Source organism: Triticum aestivum, chromosome 3D, assembly GCF_018294505.1.
Source record: "Triticum aestivum cultivar Chinese Spring chromosome 3D, IWGSC CS RefSeq v2.1, whole genome shotgun sequence".
In the NCBI taxonomy this organism is placed as follows: Eukaryota; Viridiplantae; Streptophyta; class Magnoliopsida; order Poales; family Poaceae; genus Triticum; species Triticum aestivum.
The window spans coordinates 366,637,969-366,657,188 of NC_057802.1; the positions used below are offsets into that span (position 1 = coordinate 366,637,969).

The 19,220-nt window shown below is 43.9% G+C and overlaps 1 protein-coding gene across 1 annotated transcript; it reads left to right on the top strand.

Moving 5' to 3' along the window:
* Nucleotides 1-1,507: 1,507 nt before the first annotated feature.
* LOC123078941 (caffeoylshikimate esterase) lies at nt 1,508-4,990 on the top strand. The gene is made up of 8 exons (XM_044501597.1): nt 1,508-1,891; nt 2,392-2,421; nt 2,798-2,927; nt 3,014-3,160; nt 3,253-3,383; nt 3,862-3,999; nt 4,314-4,412; nt 4,556-4,990. Exons 1-8 carry the CDS (start codon nt 1,646-1,648, stop codon nt 4,763-4,765), a joined length of 1,131 nt encoding a protein of 376 aa, XP_044357532.1. The 5' UTR covers nt 1,508-1,645; the 3' UTR covers nt 4,766-4,990.
* Nucleotides 4,991-19,220: the final 14,230 nt, after the last annotated feature.

Consider the following 19,220-nt stretch of genomic DNA (forward strand, 5'->3'; position numbering starts at 1 on the left):
GAAGTAAATCCTGCTAAAAAAACACCAACACAAAAATCTCAGCAGCAAATAGTGGAAGGTTGCAAGGACTACGTCTGAACTTGTTATTGAACTGGCCGATTAACGTTGGCGTTGGGGAGCAGGTGTGCGTTTGTTTGCCCCTCAATAGAAAAAGGTGCATGTTTGCTTTCAGCTTGACGCATTACGCGTCAATAAGACGTCTCCTTGCTTACTGCGAGATCGAGCGTGCGCTCGTGTTAGGCACCGCTATAACTTAGCCGGGCTAGGTAGCATGAAGGTTAGTTCATCTTTCCCTGTTTTTTCATTCATTTGTTTTATGTTTTATTTCTTATTTTTTAAAATATTGTAAATACATATATTCCAAAACATAAAACTAAGTAAATAAACTAAAAACCATCTATTTGAAAAATGTTAATGAAGTACAAAAAGTTTCTTAGCTGAATTTGAAAAAAAGAGTTGATATCACAAATTTTTTGTGACATTTAAAAAATGTTCAAGCGTTTAAAATAAATGTATATGACATTTTCAAAACATGTTTATACAATCTAATTTTTTGTGTAATTAAAAAATGTTTAGTGATACCAAAAAAAGTAGTTTAGATTTTAAAAATGTTCACACGTTCAAAACTATGTTCATGATTTTTTGTAAGAATGTTTATACAATATAAAAAATGTTTGCCCAAGTTTTTAAAAAAAAATAATGTATATATGGGAAAAAATATTCAAAAAAATGACGAAAACAAGTGTTTGAGAAAAATTGGAATAATGTATTTGAAAATGTTGAAAGTGTATAAAAATGGTGTATAGATGTATAAAAAATGTAAAATGTGTATGAAAAGTAGAGATAAAAATTTATTTGCAAAAATGTTAATCATGTATGTGAAAAGTGTTAAACATGTACAAGAAAATATTCCTGATGCATAGGAAACATGTAGACATGTGTTAAAAAAGCAAAGAAGGAAAAAATGGTTGTATAGTTTAAACAATGTTTATTGCTATTAAAAAATGTTCAACATATACAGTAAAAAGATGTACACCACTTATTTAAAAAATAGTCAACACAATAAAAAATAATGTTCCGCATGTACAGTAAAATGTACATTTTGTAGAAGTAGACATGTGTAGAAAAATAAAAAAAATCAAAGAAAACCTGTGAAAAACTGGCAAAAAACCAAAAAAACTGATAAAGAGACAAAGAAAAACCAAGAAATCATGGAAAACCAGTGAAGAAACAAAGAAAACGCGAAAAACCGGTGATGAAACAAAAAAACGAAGGAAAAAAGAAAACATAAAACCTGAAGAAAACAGTGTGGGCCGGACCACGACCCCGGGCGCCAGAGGCGGGAGGCTGTAAGCCCATTACTACCGTGGACACCGAGCAGCCTGGCCTTTAAGAAACACCGTGGACACGGGCCGGTCCAGGTCAAGGCCCATTCAATCACACGCTCACAGTCGTTAGCACGGGGGAGTGGTCAAATCGTCGAACAAAGGGAAAGCCCTCTTCCAGCTCCAAGCCGGCAGTCTCGACTCTCGACAAGGAGACGACGCCACCAACCTGCCCAACTCCCCCCTGTGTCCCTCTCCTCTCAGAGTCTGTAGGTACTCAAGTGTCCTACTGCCCACCGCGCCGCTCGAGCAAGCATCACATGGCGGCGATCTCGCAGTTGCAGCGCATCGCGGGGCCGCGCCATGCCGGGGCGCCGCGGCCGGGGGCTGTGAGGCGCGCCTCGGTCGCGGTCGCCGCGGGCAAGGCGCCGTTGCCGAGGCTGGAGGGCGCCAGCGAGGAGCTGAGGGCTGCGGCGGCACAGAGCCTCGACTGGGCGCCGGCGCGCCGGCGCGTGCGCGGCGCCTTCGCGCCCGTGCTCCCCACGCTCGACCACTGCCTGTTCAAGGTCCCGCCTCTGCTCCCCGTCCCTTTGCTTGGGGCGGCTGTGTTTGATCCTTTCACTAGCTCACCATGCGCTTGCTTCAGTAAAGGATCCGAATGGTCAAAAGTAGTCAAACATGTTTCAAGCCGCCGAGTAGTCGAGACTCGAGACTAGGACTCACACGCAGTACCATTTCTGATCTGAAATTACTCATGATTTCGGAGTGTTCGGGTTATTTTGTATAGTTGTACTGCGTGTGCGCCACTCGTGTCTAGGTTTGAGATAAGCGAATGGGCAGCACTACACTTGAATGCACATTGTATGTCGTTGCTCTGTTGCTTGAGCCACGATCTTGTTCCAAAGGTGATAGGTTCTGTAGCGTATGTCATCCGAGGGTTGCAACATGTTTCGTCGGTATTGTTGATATGATCTCCGAATATTCAATCCCTATTATCTCCAATTGATATGCGATGTCTGTTGGTCTTTATTTTCTCACCTTTTGTCTCCTACTTCTCATCCTGTAGATGGCGCCCAAAGGAATCCAGATGGAGGAGGTAAGCACATGATGGGGATTCTGAATTGACCTTCCCTTTTATTCAGGCTGCTTGTATTTGGTTCAAGTAGTTCCCTGGCGGAAATGCAATATACCTGTTACACAAGTGTATCTGTGAGACAGTGACACAAACATCTTCTCCTATTGTAAAGCTGGAAAGATGGCATCTATCGAAAGACCGGTATCTTAAGCTAGTAATATCAGGTACACTCCCATGGAGTATTGAGGAAACTAAGGAACTGCAAGGAGCGGCATGATTGTGTTACTTGCAGCTAGCCTAAAAAAGAAACTAACATTAGCAGGCACTTTGAATCTTGATGAACTGTTTTATAGCTTCTTTTCCTTTGTGTGACAAAGTAGTAGTGCTGTTTCTGTAGAATTTTGAGACCAATTCAAAGGGAGTTGAAATATTCTGGAAGAGTTGGCTGCCTAGGGAGGGCACTCCCACCAAGGCAGCGCTTTTCTTCTGCCATGGGTATGGAGATACCTGCACTTTCTTTTTTGAAGGTGATTACTCTTCTGTTATGTTCCCTGTTGAGTTCTCTTTGCTTCACCTTTTTCTTATCTATATCTTACTAGCTTGGAAATATCAGGGGTCGCTAAGAGAATAGCCGCTGCTGGATATGCAGTATATGCCATGGATTATCCTGGTTTTGGATTATCTTATGGTCTTCATGGCTACATCGCAAGCTTCGATGGAATGGTCGACCATGTCATTGAACAATATGCGAGAATAAGAGGTTTCTGATGGATATCTCTTGTAAATGAGGAATATATCTTCTGTGGAACAATATAATATTTTCATCATAATGCAATTATTTCTAATGTTTAGGAAGGAAAGACGTGCAAGGGCTCCCACACTTTCTCTTGGGGCAGTCAATGGGAGGTGCGGTTGCTCTGAAAGTACACTTAAAGCAACCAAAAGAATGGGATGGAGTGCTTCTTGTTGCGCCTATGTGCAAGGTAAATAAAGAACTCTTGATGAAACTCGTCAAATCTAGCATCCCATTACATTCTCTTGTTTGGAGATAAGCTGCATTATAAAACTCTAAATGTAACTCATCAAATCTAGCATCGCATTACATTCTCTTGTTTGGAGCTAAGCCACTGTTTAGTGTTTACAACCTTTCTGACGGCAACTTATGCTTTTGTAACTGTATTAATCTAATTGTTGAGTTAGCACTTGATGATACTAACTTAGCCAAGTGAATTTAAAGTTTACTTGAATATACAGTAGCAATCTACAAGACATCCATCTTTATTCCGTGTTATAACAACCAGTTATGATCATGCATGAACAGAAAATCAAAATAAAGTGATATTTGTCAACAAATAAGTGCTATGGAGGACCTCCTTTATACTATTGTTGCATCTATTTGAACTAATGACATTGGGTGCGTTCACCATCTTTATTACAAGGCTCTGACTTCTATTTGGCAAGATTTCAGAAGATGTAACACCACCAGCGCTAGTGTTGAAGGCATTGAGCATATTATCATGCCTTCTTCCAGAAGCAAAGTTATTTCCGCAAAAGGACATAGGAGATTTGGGATTCAGGGATCCAGTGAAAAGAAAATTAGTAAGTACCTTGACCATGCCCTTTTATTTTCTTCAACTTGGTTTGTTTCAAGGCAATGCAATACCTAGTATGTAGCACATTATCCAAGTAGTGGCACCTGTCTTAGTTGTTTGTACTTAATAATATTGCACACTCGTTGGTTCATTTGTGGCAAGGTACTTGGTTTTTCTACATTTGCCCCTCTAGTGCACATTTTTGTAGTAATCAGATAACTTATTGCAACAATGAGCCTCTTTAAAAAGGAATTGTATAACATGGCTGGTTGAAATACTGAAATGCTATAGATCATGATCACCTCTGTTTTCGCTTCTCAGTGTGAGTACAACGCGATATCATATAATGACCAGATGAGGTTGAGGACAGCAGTTGAACTTTTGAAGGCTACAAAGGATATCGAATCCCAGTTGGAAAAAGTCAGTATCATCTGCACCTTTTTCTCATGTACCTGATTTCCTTCTCAATGTTATTTGAGACCTGAATCAAGAAGCAACCATCGTCATCTCTTCTTATTCTGGAAGTACCTAAAATGTAAAACACTTCGTACATGTTATTGCAGATTTCTTCTCCATTGTTGATTCTTCATGGAGCAGCAGACCAGGTAACCGACCCTCATGTGAGTCAATTTCTGTACGAGAAGGCCAACACGAAAGACAAGACCTTGAAGCTCTATGAAGGTGCCTACCACTCTATCCTAGAGGGAGAGCCTGATGACCGGATTTCAACAGCCATCAAGGACATCATTTCGTGGCTGGATTCACACTGTTGAATACCATTGTGCATTGTCTCGTTTCTTTTTTGGCAAATGCATGGTTTCGTTGATCGGCATCATTCTGGTCCACTTAACATTGGATGAATCAAATAATAAAACTCGGTGTGTGAGGCCTTCACTAATTAGGCGAGCATGGAATTCTCTGCTGCTTAGTTTCAGGAACATGCTGTACAGATATTTTCTCCCCCATTTTCTGGAACTCCATATTCACGTTTTCATTAATTTGTTAGCAGTCGGCTATTTGATGCCGTTAGCAGGGGCTATGTATTTGTTGTCTTTTTGTTCTTTGATGTTTTAGTTGTTAATTGGGAACACCGTTTTTCCTTTAGCTTGTCCAGGGCATCAAGAGAACAAAAGTAAACTTGCGTCATGGATTCTGCTGTTCCTACAGAGAGACAATGAAGATCGGTGTTCTTGAAGCAATACAGGCCAAGAAAGTTGGCCATCTCCACCGGCCCTCCTCCCTCCTCTCCTTGCGCCGTCCCCGCGGGCGGCCGGGGGGAGCCCAGATCTACCGCCCCTCGCCCCTCCTCGCCGCCGCCGGCGAAGGTCGCCGAGCAAAGCCCGCTCGGCCTAGGCGGCGGCGGGGCCTTCTTCTCCTCTGCCCGGGGATAGCGGCGCGGGACGCTTTCTTCTGGTGGCGGCGTGACGCAGGCGTGGGGCGCGGCGGCACGGGCTGGCGGCGGTGGCTGCTGGTCGTGCATGGTGTCGTCCTCTCCTGGGCCGGCGGCGGGATCTGGTGTAGAGCTCTCCAGTGGCGCGACTGCGACTTGCGGGCGGCCCTGCTGCTCGCGCGGCGCGGCTGCTGGTCAGGCGGCGGCCTGGATCCTACTTCCAGTCCCTGGTAGAGATGGCGGCGATCCGTACACAAGACTTGATGGAGGTTCTTCGAACAGATCTGGGTGAAAACCTTGCGCTCGGCTAGATGCCAAGGCCGGCGATGGCTGCGCTCTTTTGTGTCGTTCTCTTCTTTAAGACATCGCCATGGAGAAGTTCTAGACTTCTATCTGTTACCTCCGGGGAAAACCCTAGATCGGTAGATCGGATGACGGCGGTGCTCTTGCATCGTTTCCCCCTTGGGGGCGTCAGTCTTGGAGGTGTGCATGGGCTCGAGGGACCAGCGGACAACATCTTTGGTGGAGCGGTGTTTCATCTTACGCATCGACGACTGTGGATCTCGGCGGCGTGGTGTAGTGGAGTCCCGGCGTTCGATGTGTGTAGACGGACTCGCGCGGGAGGATGGCGCTGTCTGGCGTCGTGGTGGCGCCGATGGCAGACATAGCAAGGTCGTGGCGTCGGTACCTGCTTTGAAGATGGATCGGAGGAAGACGGCGGCGGCAGACTCTGAGAGTGCGCCGGACCGGTGTGTGCCCCAGATCAGGTATATGGCTTGGCTGGGGCCTCCGGTTTTAGATATTAGGCTTAGATGCGAGGCCTGTTTGGTATTAGGCTCAGACTATCGGCACACCTTCATCAAGTGGATAGAAGTAGCGACAGATGTTACCAAGATGGTGGCTTCAGCCTTACCGATGTACTATTTTGTAAGGTCTTTGTGAATAATTAATAAAGTGGCTGCATGCATCGTCCAGATGCAGATATGTTCAAAAAAGTGTTGGCCATCCAGGACATGGAGTTTTTGCTCGCGTGCTCAAATGCACACTCGTGGACAGTAAAGATAAAAGAAATAGTTAAGCAATTAAAAAAATTTGATTTTTTCCACCAAACATTATTAACTGTTCTAGATATGTGGAAATTTTCGTGAAGAAGCATAGCTTTGGGCGAAAAAAATTGAAGCTCCACCTGTAAAAAAAAATTGAAGCTCCAAAAAGACTTATTGAAAGCATTTTGAACTGCTGATTCTGATTTCACCCTAAATATTTGCATGCAGTAAGAAAACTAAGCAATTTGTTGTCCAAAACATTCAAAATAATTTGGTTTTTCTTACTTTGATGTTCATAGAGGAGCATTTGAGCTCTGGATTAGAAGAGCACTTTTAATCTAGTAGATGCAAAATCCGGTCCCCAAACGCCCGGGACATTGACCAGACAACACAACAAAAATTGTTTTCGCTGCCGGATACCCCATTTGCAAATCCTCATATCCATATTATTACATGCACGTGAAACCTGATCTAAAGGGAAGCCCGTCCAGCTTCGCCGTGCCCATGTACAGCGGCTGCGCCCGCGAAAATGTTGGTCCGGTCACCGAAGAGGTAGAGTAGGACATAGGACATGCACCGGCTCACGGGAGTCAAGGTCCGTCTCCCATGTCCTACTCTTCCTCGGTGGGTCGTCGGTGGCTGGCGGCGGGGTTGTGTCGGGGATGGACGGACGGGCGGCAGCGGCAACGTTTTCTGGCAGAAATAGTCGGCGGCGGGAGGCGGGCGGAAACGAAATGAACGACAGTTGGACGGTTGGCGCGGGCTAGACTTTTACATCACTTGGGAGGTGGAGATGTAAATTTGCATCTTCAAGTGTTGTATTTTACATCACTTGGAGGAGTTGATGTAATTTTTTTGCATCTACATCATCTATAGAAGCAGCATTTTTTGGGCCTCAGAGATGTATACGTTAGTTATTTTTGCATCTATGTCTTCTATTGGAGATGCTCTAACAAATGCGCTTTACTAGTTGAGAAAGAGATGGGGCAGAAAAGGATCTTGCGGCGACTAGGGTTTTGAAGTGGAACCTGCATACGGCCGTGGATCTTATCGACGGGCCGGTCCCGACCGCTACCGGAGGAGATGGCTGCGCCTTCCTCGTCCGGTGGTGCCCAGGAGGGTTCTAAAGCCAAAAAACCCTAGGATAGGGAGGACCCAGTTAGAAGAGGCGCTCGGGAAGTTGGACATCTCGGAAGAAGAAGCTACTCCTCTCGTGATCGATGATCGTGTGGAGGGTGGGCCGACGAAGGGTTGTTAGCAGGCAAGATCCTCTTTCGCAATAAGTGTCATATACAAACCATTACCAATGCCCTTCGTCCGGCTTGGGGGAACCCTAGAGGACTCCAGTTCCGCTCGGTTGGACCCAATATGTTTGTTGCAGAATTTGAGAGTTAGAGAGACAGAGATAGAATTTGGGATGGATCTCCATGGCACATGAACAAGAACACAATTGTTTTGGCAGAATTTGAGGATTGCACGTGCCCAGATGATCTTAAGTTTGATCGGCTGCAAGTGTGGGCTAGGGTCTTAAACCTACCCTACAATTTACATGATTATGCTTGGAGTTTGCCTGTTGCCCAGATGATTGACAAGAAGGCACATATTGCAAAATTTGATCATGTAGGAGCTACCTCCGAACCAGGGTCACTATTGATGTAGACAAACCTCTGCGAAGATGGATACTTATCGATTCAACTAGGAGGAAAAGTGTTGATCCTTATGATATTCAGTGTGAACAGATCCCATATTTCTGTTTGTCATGCGGACGCTTAGGTCACTCGGAATTGTATTGCCCAACTCCTGGTTCTTGAGATGAGAAGGGTGAACTTCCGTTTGGATCGTACATGAGGGCTCCTGAGGACTACAAGAAGACTCCATCTAATGAAAATTCAGCCAAGAGCCAAAGATCGGAGTCCAGTAGCAAGCAGGGAACCAAAAAATCGAGCACCAAATCGAAACCAGACGGTGGCGAGGAGGTTGTCTCTCCAATGAAGCACCCCTGCAAGGGACATAACAAGAGGAAAGAAGGGTCGGTTGCTGTTTATGTGCCGAAGCAGCTTCTTCTTACCAGTGGAGAGTACTAGGGGAGCAACAAGGATCCTAAAGGATGTAATGACGAGACTGAGAATGACAGTCAGATTTTAGAAAGGGATCCCAAGAAGAAGAAGCCCACACTTGAGAACTCGGCAGAGACCGCTCAGCCGTCCTGCCGGGAGTAATGAGTTGTCTTAGTTGGAACTGCCGGGGGCTTGGGAACCCCGAGGCAGTTCGTGAGCTGCGCAACTGTGTGGCAGGAAGTTCCCGCATTACTGTTCGTAATGGAAACCAAGATTAGGGCTAAAAGGGTGGAAATATTGCAAAGACAGCTGGGGTTTGCAGGATGTTTTGTAGTTGACAGTGATAGTCTGAGTGGTGGCATCGGTCTATTCTGGACCGGCGAGGTAAAAGTTGAACTTAAAAATTATAGTACTAGTCATATTGATGTCATGGTGCGGAAATTAGATGGCTCTCCTGAGTGGAGATTTACGGGGTTCTATGGTGCTTCGAGGGCAGAAAATAGAAATCATAGCTGGAGATTCGTGAGGACTTTGCATGGAATTGAACACGCTGCTTGGCTATGCGTAGGGGATTTTAACGAGACATTGTACGGGTTTGAACATTTCAGCTGCTCCTCGAGGCCGGAGTGGCAGATGAGGGCCTTCAGAGAGGTGGTGACAGCCTGCTCTTTCCAGGATCTTGGCTGGTCAGGAGTCCCATTCACCTGGGACAATGGACAACAAGGGGATAGTGCTACTTCTTGAGCTTGCGTAAATTTTTCCCTTGAAGAGGAAAAGGTGATGCATCAAAGTAGAGATAAGTATTTCCCTCAGTTAAGAACCAAGGTATCAATCCAATAGGAGGAACACACAAGTCCCCAATAGATGCACCTGCACAAGCTAACAAACACTTGCACACAACGCGAAAAAGGGGTTGTCAATCCCTTCACGGTCACTAGCAAGAGTAAGATCTGATAGAGATAGGTATAGAAGATAAGTAAAAGTGCCAAATAAAGTAAAGGTATATAAATTGCAGCAAGGTATTTTTGTGTTTTGGTTTATAGATCTAAAAATAATATGATGGTAAATAGACACTACCAAAAAAGTACACTTCTGTGATGATACGTGTTTTTCACAGTAGGTCACGTTTTCTGTCATGCATGTACATCCATGACGATTTTATGACAAAATCAAGATAGTCATACCTGTGCTGTCGTAGAAGTGTTCCATGACATTACCAAAATTATCATCATGGAAGTGCCCACTTCCATGACGATAAATCGCGCATCATAGAAGTGCTTTCATCAAGGGTGACCGACACGTGGCATCCACCGTAACGGGTCGCCGTTAAGCTATCGGGTTCCGGTTCGGATCCGATAACCAGTTAACAGCTCGGACCAATGGCGATTTTCCATGTGTAAAATTCTCATTCGCCGACGAACCACGTGTCGGCTCAGCGTTGGGACAGATGTCAACCGTCCATTTGACAAGAGTCGCCAATGAAACGTTGACACGTGGGACGGCCCAATAGAGGCCCATATAGGTCTAAAAGCTGGCCCGGGAACAGGCCCAAAAGATTTCGTCAGATCTAATGGGCCGGCCCGTTAACAGCCTAACATTTTCTGGACCAAATTATAGCCCACATCAGATACGGGTCGTTAAATGACTGCAATATTCTGGGCCAGTTTACGGCCCATATCATATCTGGCCCGTTAACAGCCTGCAATAGTTTGGGCCAAATTACGCTCCACACCTGATTAGGCCCGTTAACTGACTTTTATTTCTTGGGCCAAATTATGGCCCATAACAGATACAACCCTTTTAACAGCTACTGTGCCATTGGGTCCATTGGCAGCCTGATTTTCTCTTCGGCCTCTTAATGACCCGTTTAACAGTTCGGCCCGATATTAGTATCGACCTGTCAGCGGCCCTATCTACATATGGGCCTCTTTCGGCCCGGTTTCACTTTCGGCCATTTAAAGGCCCGAGTTGTTGCTGGGCCTAATTACGGTCCGTAGTTACTTTCGGCATCTTAACGACCCGTAGTATTCGTGGATATATTCTAGCCCAAACTGCCTATCGGCCCGTTAAAGGCCTTTGAGAGTGTTGGGCCTAATTTAGGCCCGTTATACATCCGGCCTGCTTCCCGCCCGTCATGTAATTTGGTCAGCCAAGGCCCAAAAAAAATCACCCTGTTAATGGCCCATCACCCGAATGGGCCAATAATGGGCCTATTTATATTACAGCACGCTCTCGTCCCGTGATTTGTTCACCACAATTAGGGCTAAATCTAGTTCTCAATCTGTTAAAAGCCTATTAAATTTTCGGGCCCAATTAAGGCAAGCAGTTTACTCGGCCCTTTAAAGGCCCGAAACTAATAGTGGGCCAGATTAAGACTAGACCTAACTAATGGCCCAAGATGATTGTAGGCCCACGGTTCGGCCCGTGGCGACCAGCCAGTTTTAGTACATAAATTATTTAATTTATAAACCTAACCTATTGGCTCATTGCGCACCGATCGAAGATTACGACCTTTTCTCAGAGCGACGACAGTAGAAACAGCAAATAAATTACAACATCACGACGAAGAATAAACCTAGACTATACAACAAAGAAATTACAGCATATTACATCCCCTAGGCATCAAAGTTCGCAGCTAGTGATAATAAAGGGCAACCAGACAGTAGATTACATAAACTGGGCAGGTCACCACCAGTGGAAGTTAACAGGCCGACAAAATAATAGACAGAACCGACAACACTTCAACACAGTTCAAGAAAGTTTAGCCCGGCCCAGGAGCTGCAACGCAAGCAGCTTAGTAACCTGATGAGACTGCGCTTCTTTGGCGCTCATATCCACCAACTTAAGCCGCATAGCATCAATAAACGTCCTGTACTTACGGTTAATCTTGCATAGAGATTGGAGTTCCAGTCGGATTTGAGCGGAAGCATGTATTTCTTCTTGAATTTCAGACTGAAGAAGTCGAACAGATTCAGGCGGCGACTTCATCGAGCTTGTGTCACTGAGTAAGTTTGACACTACATCAAGATGCGACTTCGTGGTTGTATCCCTACCCTCAAGATGCGCTGCCTTCTCCTCTGAAATATGTGTTAGAGGGACAAACAATGGGTTCGTCTCACTACCATTGTGGCAGTTCTTCCTAGCAACAGTGATGTCACCCTGAAAGAGAAACAAGTAGGTAGATAACATGTTTTGCACGTATAAGCATCAGTGCTGTCAATTCATCTCATTTCTTTGTCGAAAATAAAGAGACACGGTTTAAAATAGCATTAACATAATAGGCATTGTTCATAGTTAAGACGGCGGGAAATGGCATTGTGCAGGAGCGGCCAGCTTCACCAGACCACTGGATTACAGATCAAGAACACAAGCATAGATGTAGTTCTAAACAACGTATAAGCATGAATGGAGTGTGTACTGTCAATTTATAGTTTTATACCATTTCAGATTGGTAAATAAAGAGACACAATTTAAATAACATTAATATAATATGGCATTGTTCATAGTTGAGACATAGCAGGATATGACATTGTGCTGTTGTTGGTAGTTTCACCACACCACTGGATTACAGATCAAGAACACAAGCATACACATAGTGCTAAAGAAGATAACTTCTTATGTTTAGTTTAATTTACATGGTACGAATAAGGAACTAGGTTGTACAACTAAAGACTGAAATTGAGAAGGACAAACTTATGTTTACGTACTTCTACTTTATAAACTTTGAACAAGCAATTTGATGCAGACGACAAAAATAAATAGCATTTGCACTCATAGCTATCCAAATATACACAACAAAGTTTGAAGGCTCGAGGAGGACAAACTTACATTAGTAGTGAAGACGGGCTCTATAAAGGCCTTGTCCATATTGATGGGGGGGGGGGGCAATTCAAGAAGTTTACCGCACACTCTTCTTCAAGAGTATTGCCTTTATTCTACATTTTGTTAAGAGTAAATATAGATGTGAAAATATAGGAACAAATGGCGATTATTTAACTTAAGATGCAGAGTACAAATGTAAATACAGCATACAGGCAGAAGGCACTGACAAGAGCAATGCGGAGCTAAACTTCTTCAGTAACGTTGATATTATTCAATATTTTGGCAAGAGTAAATGTAGATCTGATGCGTAGAAAAAGAGGACAAGGGAAAATAAGCTGCAAAGTGTACATGAAGAACTAGCTGACAAATATAAGTACAGTGATGAAGGACAACAGATACTTACAAGAACAATGCAGAACTAAATTTCTTCATAAGCATTGGGTTTATTCTACATTAATTTAAGCATTAATATAGATCTGATAATTTGGAGAGAACAGTGGATAAGTAAGCTATAATGCACAATGATGTCACATAATCCACCAGGTATGAATGTAAGGACAATGATAGGACAATAGGTACTCACAAGAGCAAAGCAGCGACCAACATAGTTGCGATATCCTAGGTTTTGTGGCGCCAAATCTATCGCCAATATACGTCGGGTGCTATGTGATTTCTCCGGTAGCACCACCTTTTTCAAGGACTTTGCTTGTACTCCTTCAGGTTCTGCAATCACCCTCTTTCTTTTGGATGTCTGAAACACAAGAACATCATTTGAATGAAAAAACATGATATGACGACGAATGGAATAGGTGTTGATAATGGATGGGCATGGCATCTTCACATATATCATGAGTAAACTAAGCAGATGGCAGTGCAACGAAGCAAAAGAAATGCAAGACACCTTATGCAAGATATGTGCAACCAATAAAACCTTGCCAAATTAGAACATGCACCTTATTAGGTGAACATGATAGGTCATCTGCCTTTGACTCCTTGAGCTCAGAATAGTCATTAGGATCATATTCTGAATACGAATCTATAGGTCGGGAGCATGTGGGTTTCATTGCATCCATAATGGATCTCAATCCCTTGATGCCAAGTTTGTTACCCATTGAACTGTTCCGCAATATTCTTCTGATGTGCGCATTCTTATATTCATTGTGATTACGTACAATATCTGTAAAGCATGAAAACACAAATAGTAGTGAGATTATCTTTGTAATGCAGAGGATATCGTAATATAATAGAGGCTCCCTATAAACCCTTGTGTGCTATCACTGGATTCTGATGAGAGAGCCCATGTGTGCTGTAATATGGTGAGTAGATTAATATAATCTGGCATAACTACACAAAAAATAGGCTCCCTGTTGGAAGCCCCAGATGTAAGGATAGTTGGCAGATGATAAGTTCATAATATACCGTACAGAAAGTTTATTTCCAAACCATGATAACGAGAGAGCAGAGCCAGTAGGCAGATCATAGTATAGATAATAGGGGTACACCATAACCACCATAAATAAATCGGGAAAGCGGAACTGGCTGGAAAACACTAGGTTTTGCCTCTACTAATATGCAGCCTATCGATCACCTACAAGCCAGCTCTATTCATCTGAAGGCGCACAGCTGTTACTATAAGTTTAGTCTATCAAAGACGGCACGGCTCCCACCATTTCCGGGGTATTATTGGCAGACCAACTCGAAGTGCGAAATCATTTAGCAGAACCGGCCCAATAGAGCTGTTGACTGCAGATGTCCTTGCTCCGCTTCCTGATAAGGAACATACTATGCTTACTAAAGAAGAACAAAAGAGGAACATGTTAAAGAATAGAAGGGGAAGCATACTATTGAGATTCCCCTTCTTTCTATACAATGTTGGTTGCCCACCCATGATGAATCAGAGCGTCCAAAGAAATGCAATTCCATGATGTCTCTCTATATGTGGCCACGTGCATTTGGGAACTCAATTGGGAGCATTAGCTAACCAATTAAATGTGTGTCTGTTAGCTAATGTCAGTATCATATCACATTCTTATTTGAAGAACCCTAGAATGAGACGCAGCTTTAGTGCCTTCTGTTGGACCCACATGTCATAGGCACAAAGGCATGTGCCTTAAGGCACCGAAGCGCAGTCCCTTAGGACGCATGATTGGTGTGTTATTTAGCTTTAAAGGGTGGACAACTGCTAGTAGGACACAAAGCACCTACGCAGATCGTAGTGTAGATATAATGGGAAAACCCTAAGCATCAGGAGTAAAATCAGGAAAGTGGAACTTGCTGGAATATATGTGCAAGTATTGCCGGTACGGCTAGAAAGGCTTCACATACCAGCTCCCTACAACTGAAGGCGTAGTACTGTTACTATCAGTCTAACTCTCAAAGGTGACACATACGATCGAATACGAAGAGTTGAAAGAGTCCATGACAATCGATATGAATACCAACACGAAGATTTGAAAGCGTCCATGACAAGCGACCGAATAGACTTGTACACTACAAATGTCCCTACTCATCTTCACTACAAAGAACATACTGTACAACTATTATACTCCCTCTGTTCGTAAATACAAATCTTTGTAGAGATTCCACTATGGATCACATAAGGATGTATACAGATACATTTTAGAGTGTAGATTCACTCATTTTTCTCCGTATGTAGTCCATGGAGGAATCTCTACAAAGACTTATATTTAGGTACGGAGAGAGTACTTACAAAGTAAGAACAGAAGAGGAGCATGCTAAAGAAGAGCAAGCATATTTTGGATAATAAAATTTTGGTTGGCCACACATGATGAACCAGAGCACATAAAGAACGCAACTCCCTACTGTCCCTCGATATGTGGCGCATGTGCTTTTCGAAAGTAAAGTAGGAACATTAACTGACCAATTAAACATTCTCAGTTTTAGTACATGTCAGCATCAAGATTCGTATTTGAGCATCTAAGTTTGGAATTATGAGTGGCATGTTGTTTAGCTTGATGGGTTGAGGAGCACTGCTTGCACGTACGTCTCGAAGCACCTACGATAATAGTACCGAATATATGGGAATGTCTACATGCAAGTCGCGTGACTTTTGTCATTTGGGTCAGTCGACCATTTCAGGCGGTTGGATGAAGATCCTACGTCTCCTAACCCTTCTTCTTCCTCGTCTCTCATTCTTCCCATACAGAACACCGCATGGGCCGCCGGCCGAACCACCGGCCCCGACCCCCCCCCCCCCCGCATTCCCCTGAACCCCCCCACCGCCTGTGTTCCTCCGGCACCCCACCCCCGCCCCCACCCGCGTCGAGTTTTGTTGGTTCGGCGAGGCCCCACCACCCCCCACAACCACCGTCCCCACCTGAGCCCCTTCCTTCGCACCGGAACTCCGGCGAGCTCTCAAAAATCGACTGACCCAATTTTGAAATTTAGTCTACTGTCATTTAACCAGTGTGGAATATAAAAGGGGAAAACCATAAGCATTGCGAGTATAGTGTTGAGCGTGCCATGGCGGATCTGAAGGTGCAAACCGGACAAAGGCAACTTCGCAACCAATGTTTGCTTTCAACTAACAAGTAAGTGATGGACAAGAAATCAGAGTAAAGCAGTGGCGATCTATTTTCTTGCTGGGATAAATAAGTTGAGCAGATACGAAAGAGTACCGCCTCTGGTGCGGCGCCGTGTATGTATCTGCTGAGAATTTGACAGTGCTGCAGTAACGATGGTTGTCGGCAATGTGGAAGCAGATCTAGGAGGGTAGACGGTGGCGGCGGGGGAAATATCTCGGCGTGGTGGAGGAGACGGTCGTAGGAGCGGCGCAAGCAAGGTGGACGACGGCAGGGATGAAGCGAGAGGACGGGATGCAAGGATCCCTGTCCGAAGCCGTGGATGAGAGAGGTCGATCTCTTGTAATGGACGATGGTGTCGGGGTATCAGCTCCGGCATGGTGGAGGAGGACGGCGGTGGATGGGGTGGCGGACGAAGGAGGCTGGGGTGGAGAGGGTGTTTTGGCGCCCATGGAGTACGAATGGGGAAATGGAGGCAGAGAGGAAGGGGGGAACCATGTCTTCAGGGCGCACTTGTCTCAAATGCGAGGAAATTTACAAACTTAGTCCCCGTTTAAAATTTCCTACATCACATCAATATTAGTCGGTTGGGGATAGGACGGTAATCTCGCATACACCAAATATTTGCCGACGAGAGTTTGTTTTGGCGCCCACCATGTATGAATCGGGGAGGGAGTCGATTTCGGCCGAGGAGACACTGTGTTTTGGTGCCCACCGTGTATGAATCCGGGTGAGAGGCGCTTATGTCATGTTTGAGTGAAATTATGAACCTACCCCTATCGAAACCTATAGAAATCGAGCCGTTAGGCTTTGCGTGCCAGGGATAGGCAGTAATTTCCATCTCGCAGATTTTGGTTTCGGGCGGTTACTGCGACTTTCCCCGCTTCGTTCAATTTTTTGCAGAGCAAGAGTGCACGTTTATCGTGCCAACTCAATTCGAATCCAGTTTGTATTCTATTTTTGTTCGGGCAGGATCCATTTTCGATTGGAATAAAATTCTATATACATCATTTTTTATATACTTTCAAAAGCACAAGACCCTTTATACATAAATATGGTTTACAAATGACATGATCTCAGATTCATAAGGCTAGATCCATCTTAATTTGGATTTTCAAATATTTGAAACCACTTTATGTTGAAATCCAGTGTATGCATTCCTCGCTAACTGTCTCCAATTAATGTGTGTTTCATGCTATTCTTTTACTTCTCAAACATGTATAGTGTGTTTCACACACGCAACATATAGTGTAATCCCGTTTAGAAATTAATTGCATATAAACCATGCATTGTCTCTAATGAAAGAATCTATGGATCAATAATATTGATGAACTATATAACATTACATGTGTCCCCTAATTCAAATGAATATGCATGTTTGATACACCAATTTTCTTTATGATATTATCGATGTTGTGATCTCTAGTTTAAATATTTGAATCCCCTTTAATCCAGATATTCGTCTCATACTAGTAAGGTACACGTGCATTGCACACATGAGATTTGGCAACCAAATTATGAATAAATACCACATTATATATATCATGTAAGCTTTGAGTCATATATGCATGATGTGGATGTTCGTTTAATTCTTATAGTTCATCTCATTCAAAATCATTTAGTTTTAATAAAAAAGCTAATCTATTTTAAGATTCATGCAATTGTGTGTTGTAAAGCATAAAGTCAAAAACAAATAATGGCAATTCATGTAGAAAAAAATTTGGGCAATTATGATACGGAAGATTCTAGAACAAAGGAGAAGTGCTTGTGTTTTGAGGTTTGTGCATTATGCTTAAGTTCAACAATGGAGTCTTCTAGATTGTACATGTGGCAAAATCAGGTGGGATGTAGATGATATCCAACGGCAAGTAGTGCTCGGATTTGCCATCTCTGCACCGTCGGATTGGCTTCATCCAACGACCATCTTTCAAAGTTATTCGCACACTATGTAGGGGTATAGATAGCTATCACTCATGCTTATATAGGAGTATTTCTCTAGACCTATACGTGTTCATCGTCTCTCGGGTATCTCTCGTGCTACGTGTATGTCGACAATGATCTTTTATCTTCGTAACACACTGACGGTACTCTCTCCCTCGACCTTCATCACTCTATCTCTCTCTAAGTATATCTCGCTCCCTGCTATGTGTCTCTAACTATGATTCTCCATGTGAAATCTCTTTCTCTCACACGAACACAAACTTCGTCTCCCGGGGTCTCATTTCTCTCTACTATTCCCCTGTGTGCCACTCGCACACCCCCTCTCACACAGAGATGTCTTGCGCTCCTTAGGTATGATAATCTACGACTCTTCCTCTTAAATATCTCTTTCTCACACACAAGCACAAACTCTGTCTCCCACGGTCTCATATCTCTCCACCATTCTCTTGTATGTCGCTCACACACACTCTCTCTCCCTAGAGATATCTCGCGTTCCCTGATATGTCTCTCTAGCTATCACTCTCGTTGTGAAATATCTTTCTCTCTCACAAACACAAAACTCCGTCTCTCGGGATCTCATTTCTCTCTGATATTTGTTTGTATGTGACTCACATGCACTCTCTCTCTAGCTCTCTCACACCCACACACATAACTCAGCCTTCTGATCCACTCGACTCTTATCTCTAACACACACACTAGCTAGCATCTTTATCTTTCTATTTATCTGTTTCTCCATCAACCTTCTTTCTCGCCCTCACTCTTGCTTCCTATCACGCACACTATATATGTTTCTCTCTACATACAGTCATATGCCCTATTTTTTATCTTTCTCTCACACACACATAACTTCACCCTCTGAACCACTCGGCGGTCATCTCCAACACTCAAACTAGCCGATGTCCCTCTAGCTAGCATCTCTATCTCTCTATCTATCTGTAGTTTCTCCGTCAACATTTCTTTCTCGCACGCACTCTTGCTTCCAATCACACACACTATATCTGTCTCCCCATACATGCATCTATTGGTTGATCTCTTTTGCACAATCATTGTGTCTCGCTCCCTCTGCTCGCCATAGATGCATGCTCCAGCCCACGCCACTATCTCTTAAAGACAAAAACATATGCTCAATTATCGGGCCTTCTTCCATGCACTCTCACATGCATGCATATTGTCGTACCGATCTGTCTCTCCCATGTCGTTGATCTTATGACTTATGTCTTCTTTATTTTATCTCGATCATGCGCGCACGCACACACACACACACATCCCACGTATACATGTATACCTCTCGCACATGCACATTCAAGGTCTCCTATGTCTCCATACGTAGTTAATTACCCTCAGCCCTAACCCCACATTGAATCGTTCTCTTCTTGTGTGCACATAACTTCTGCCTGGATGGGTAAAACATACACTCACACTTAACAATC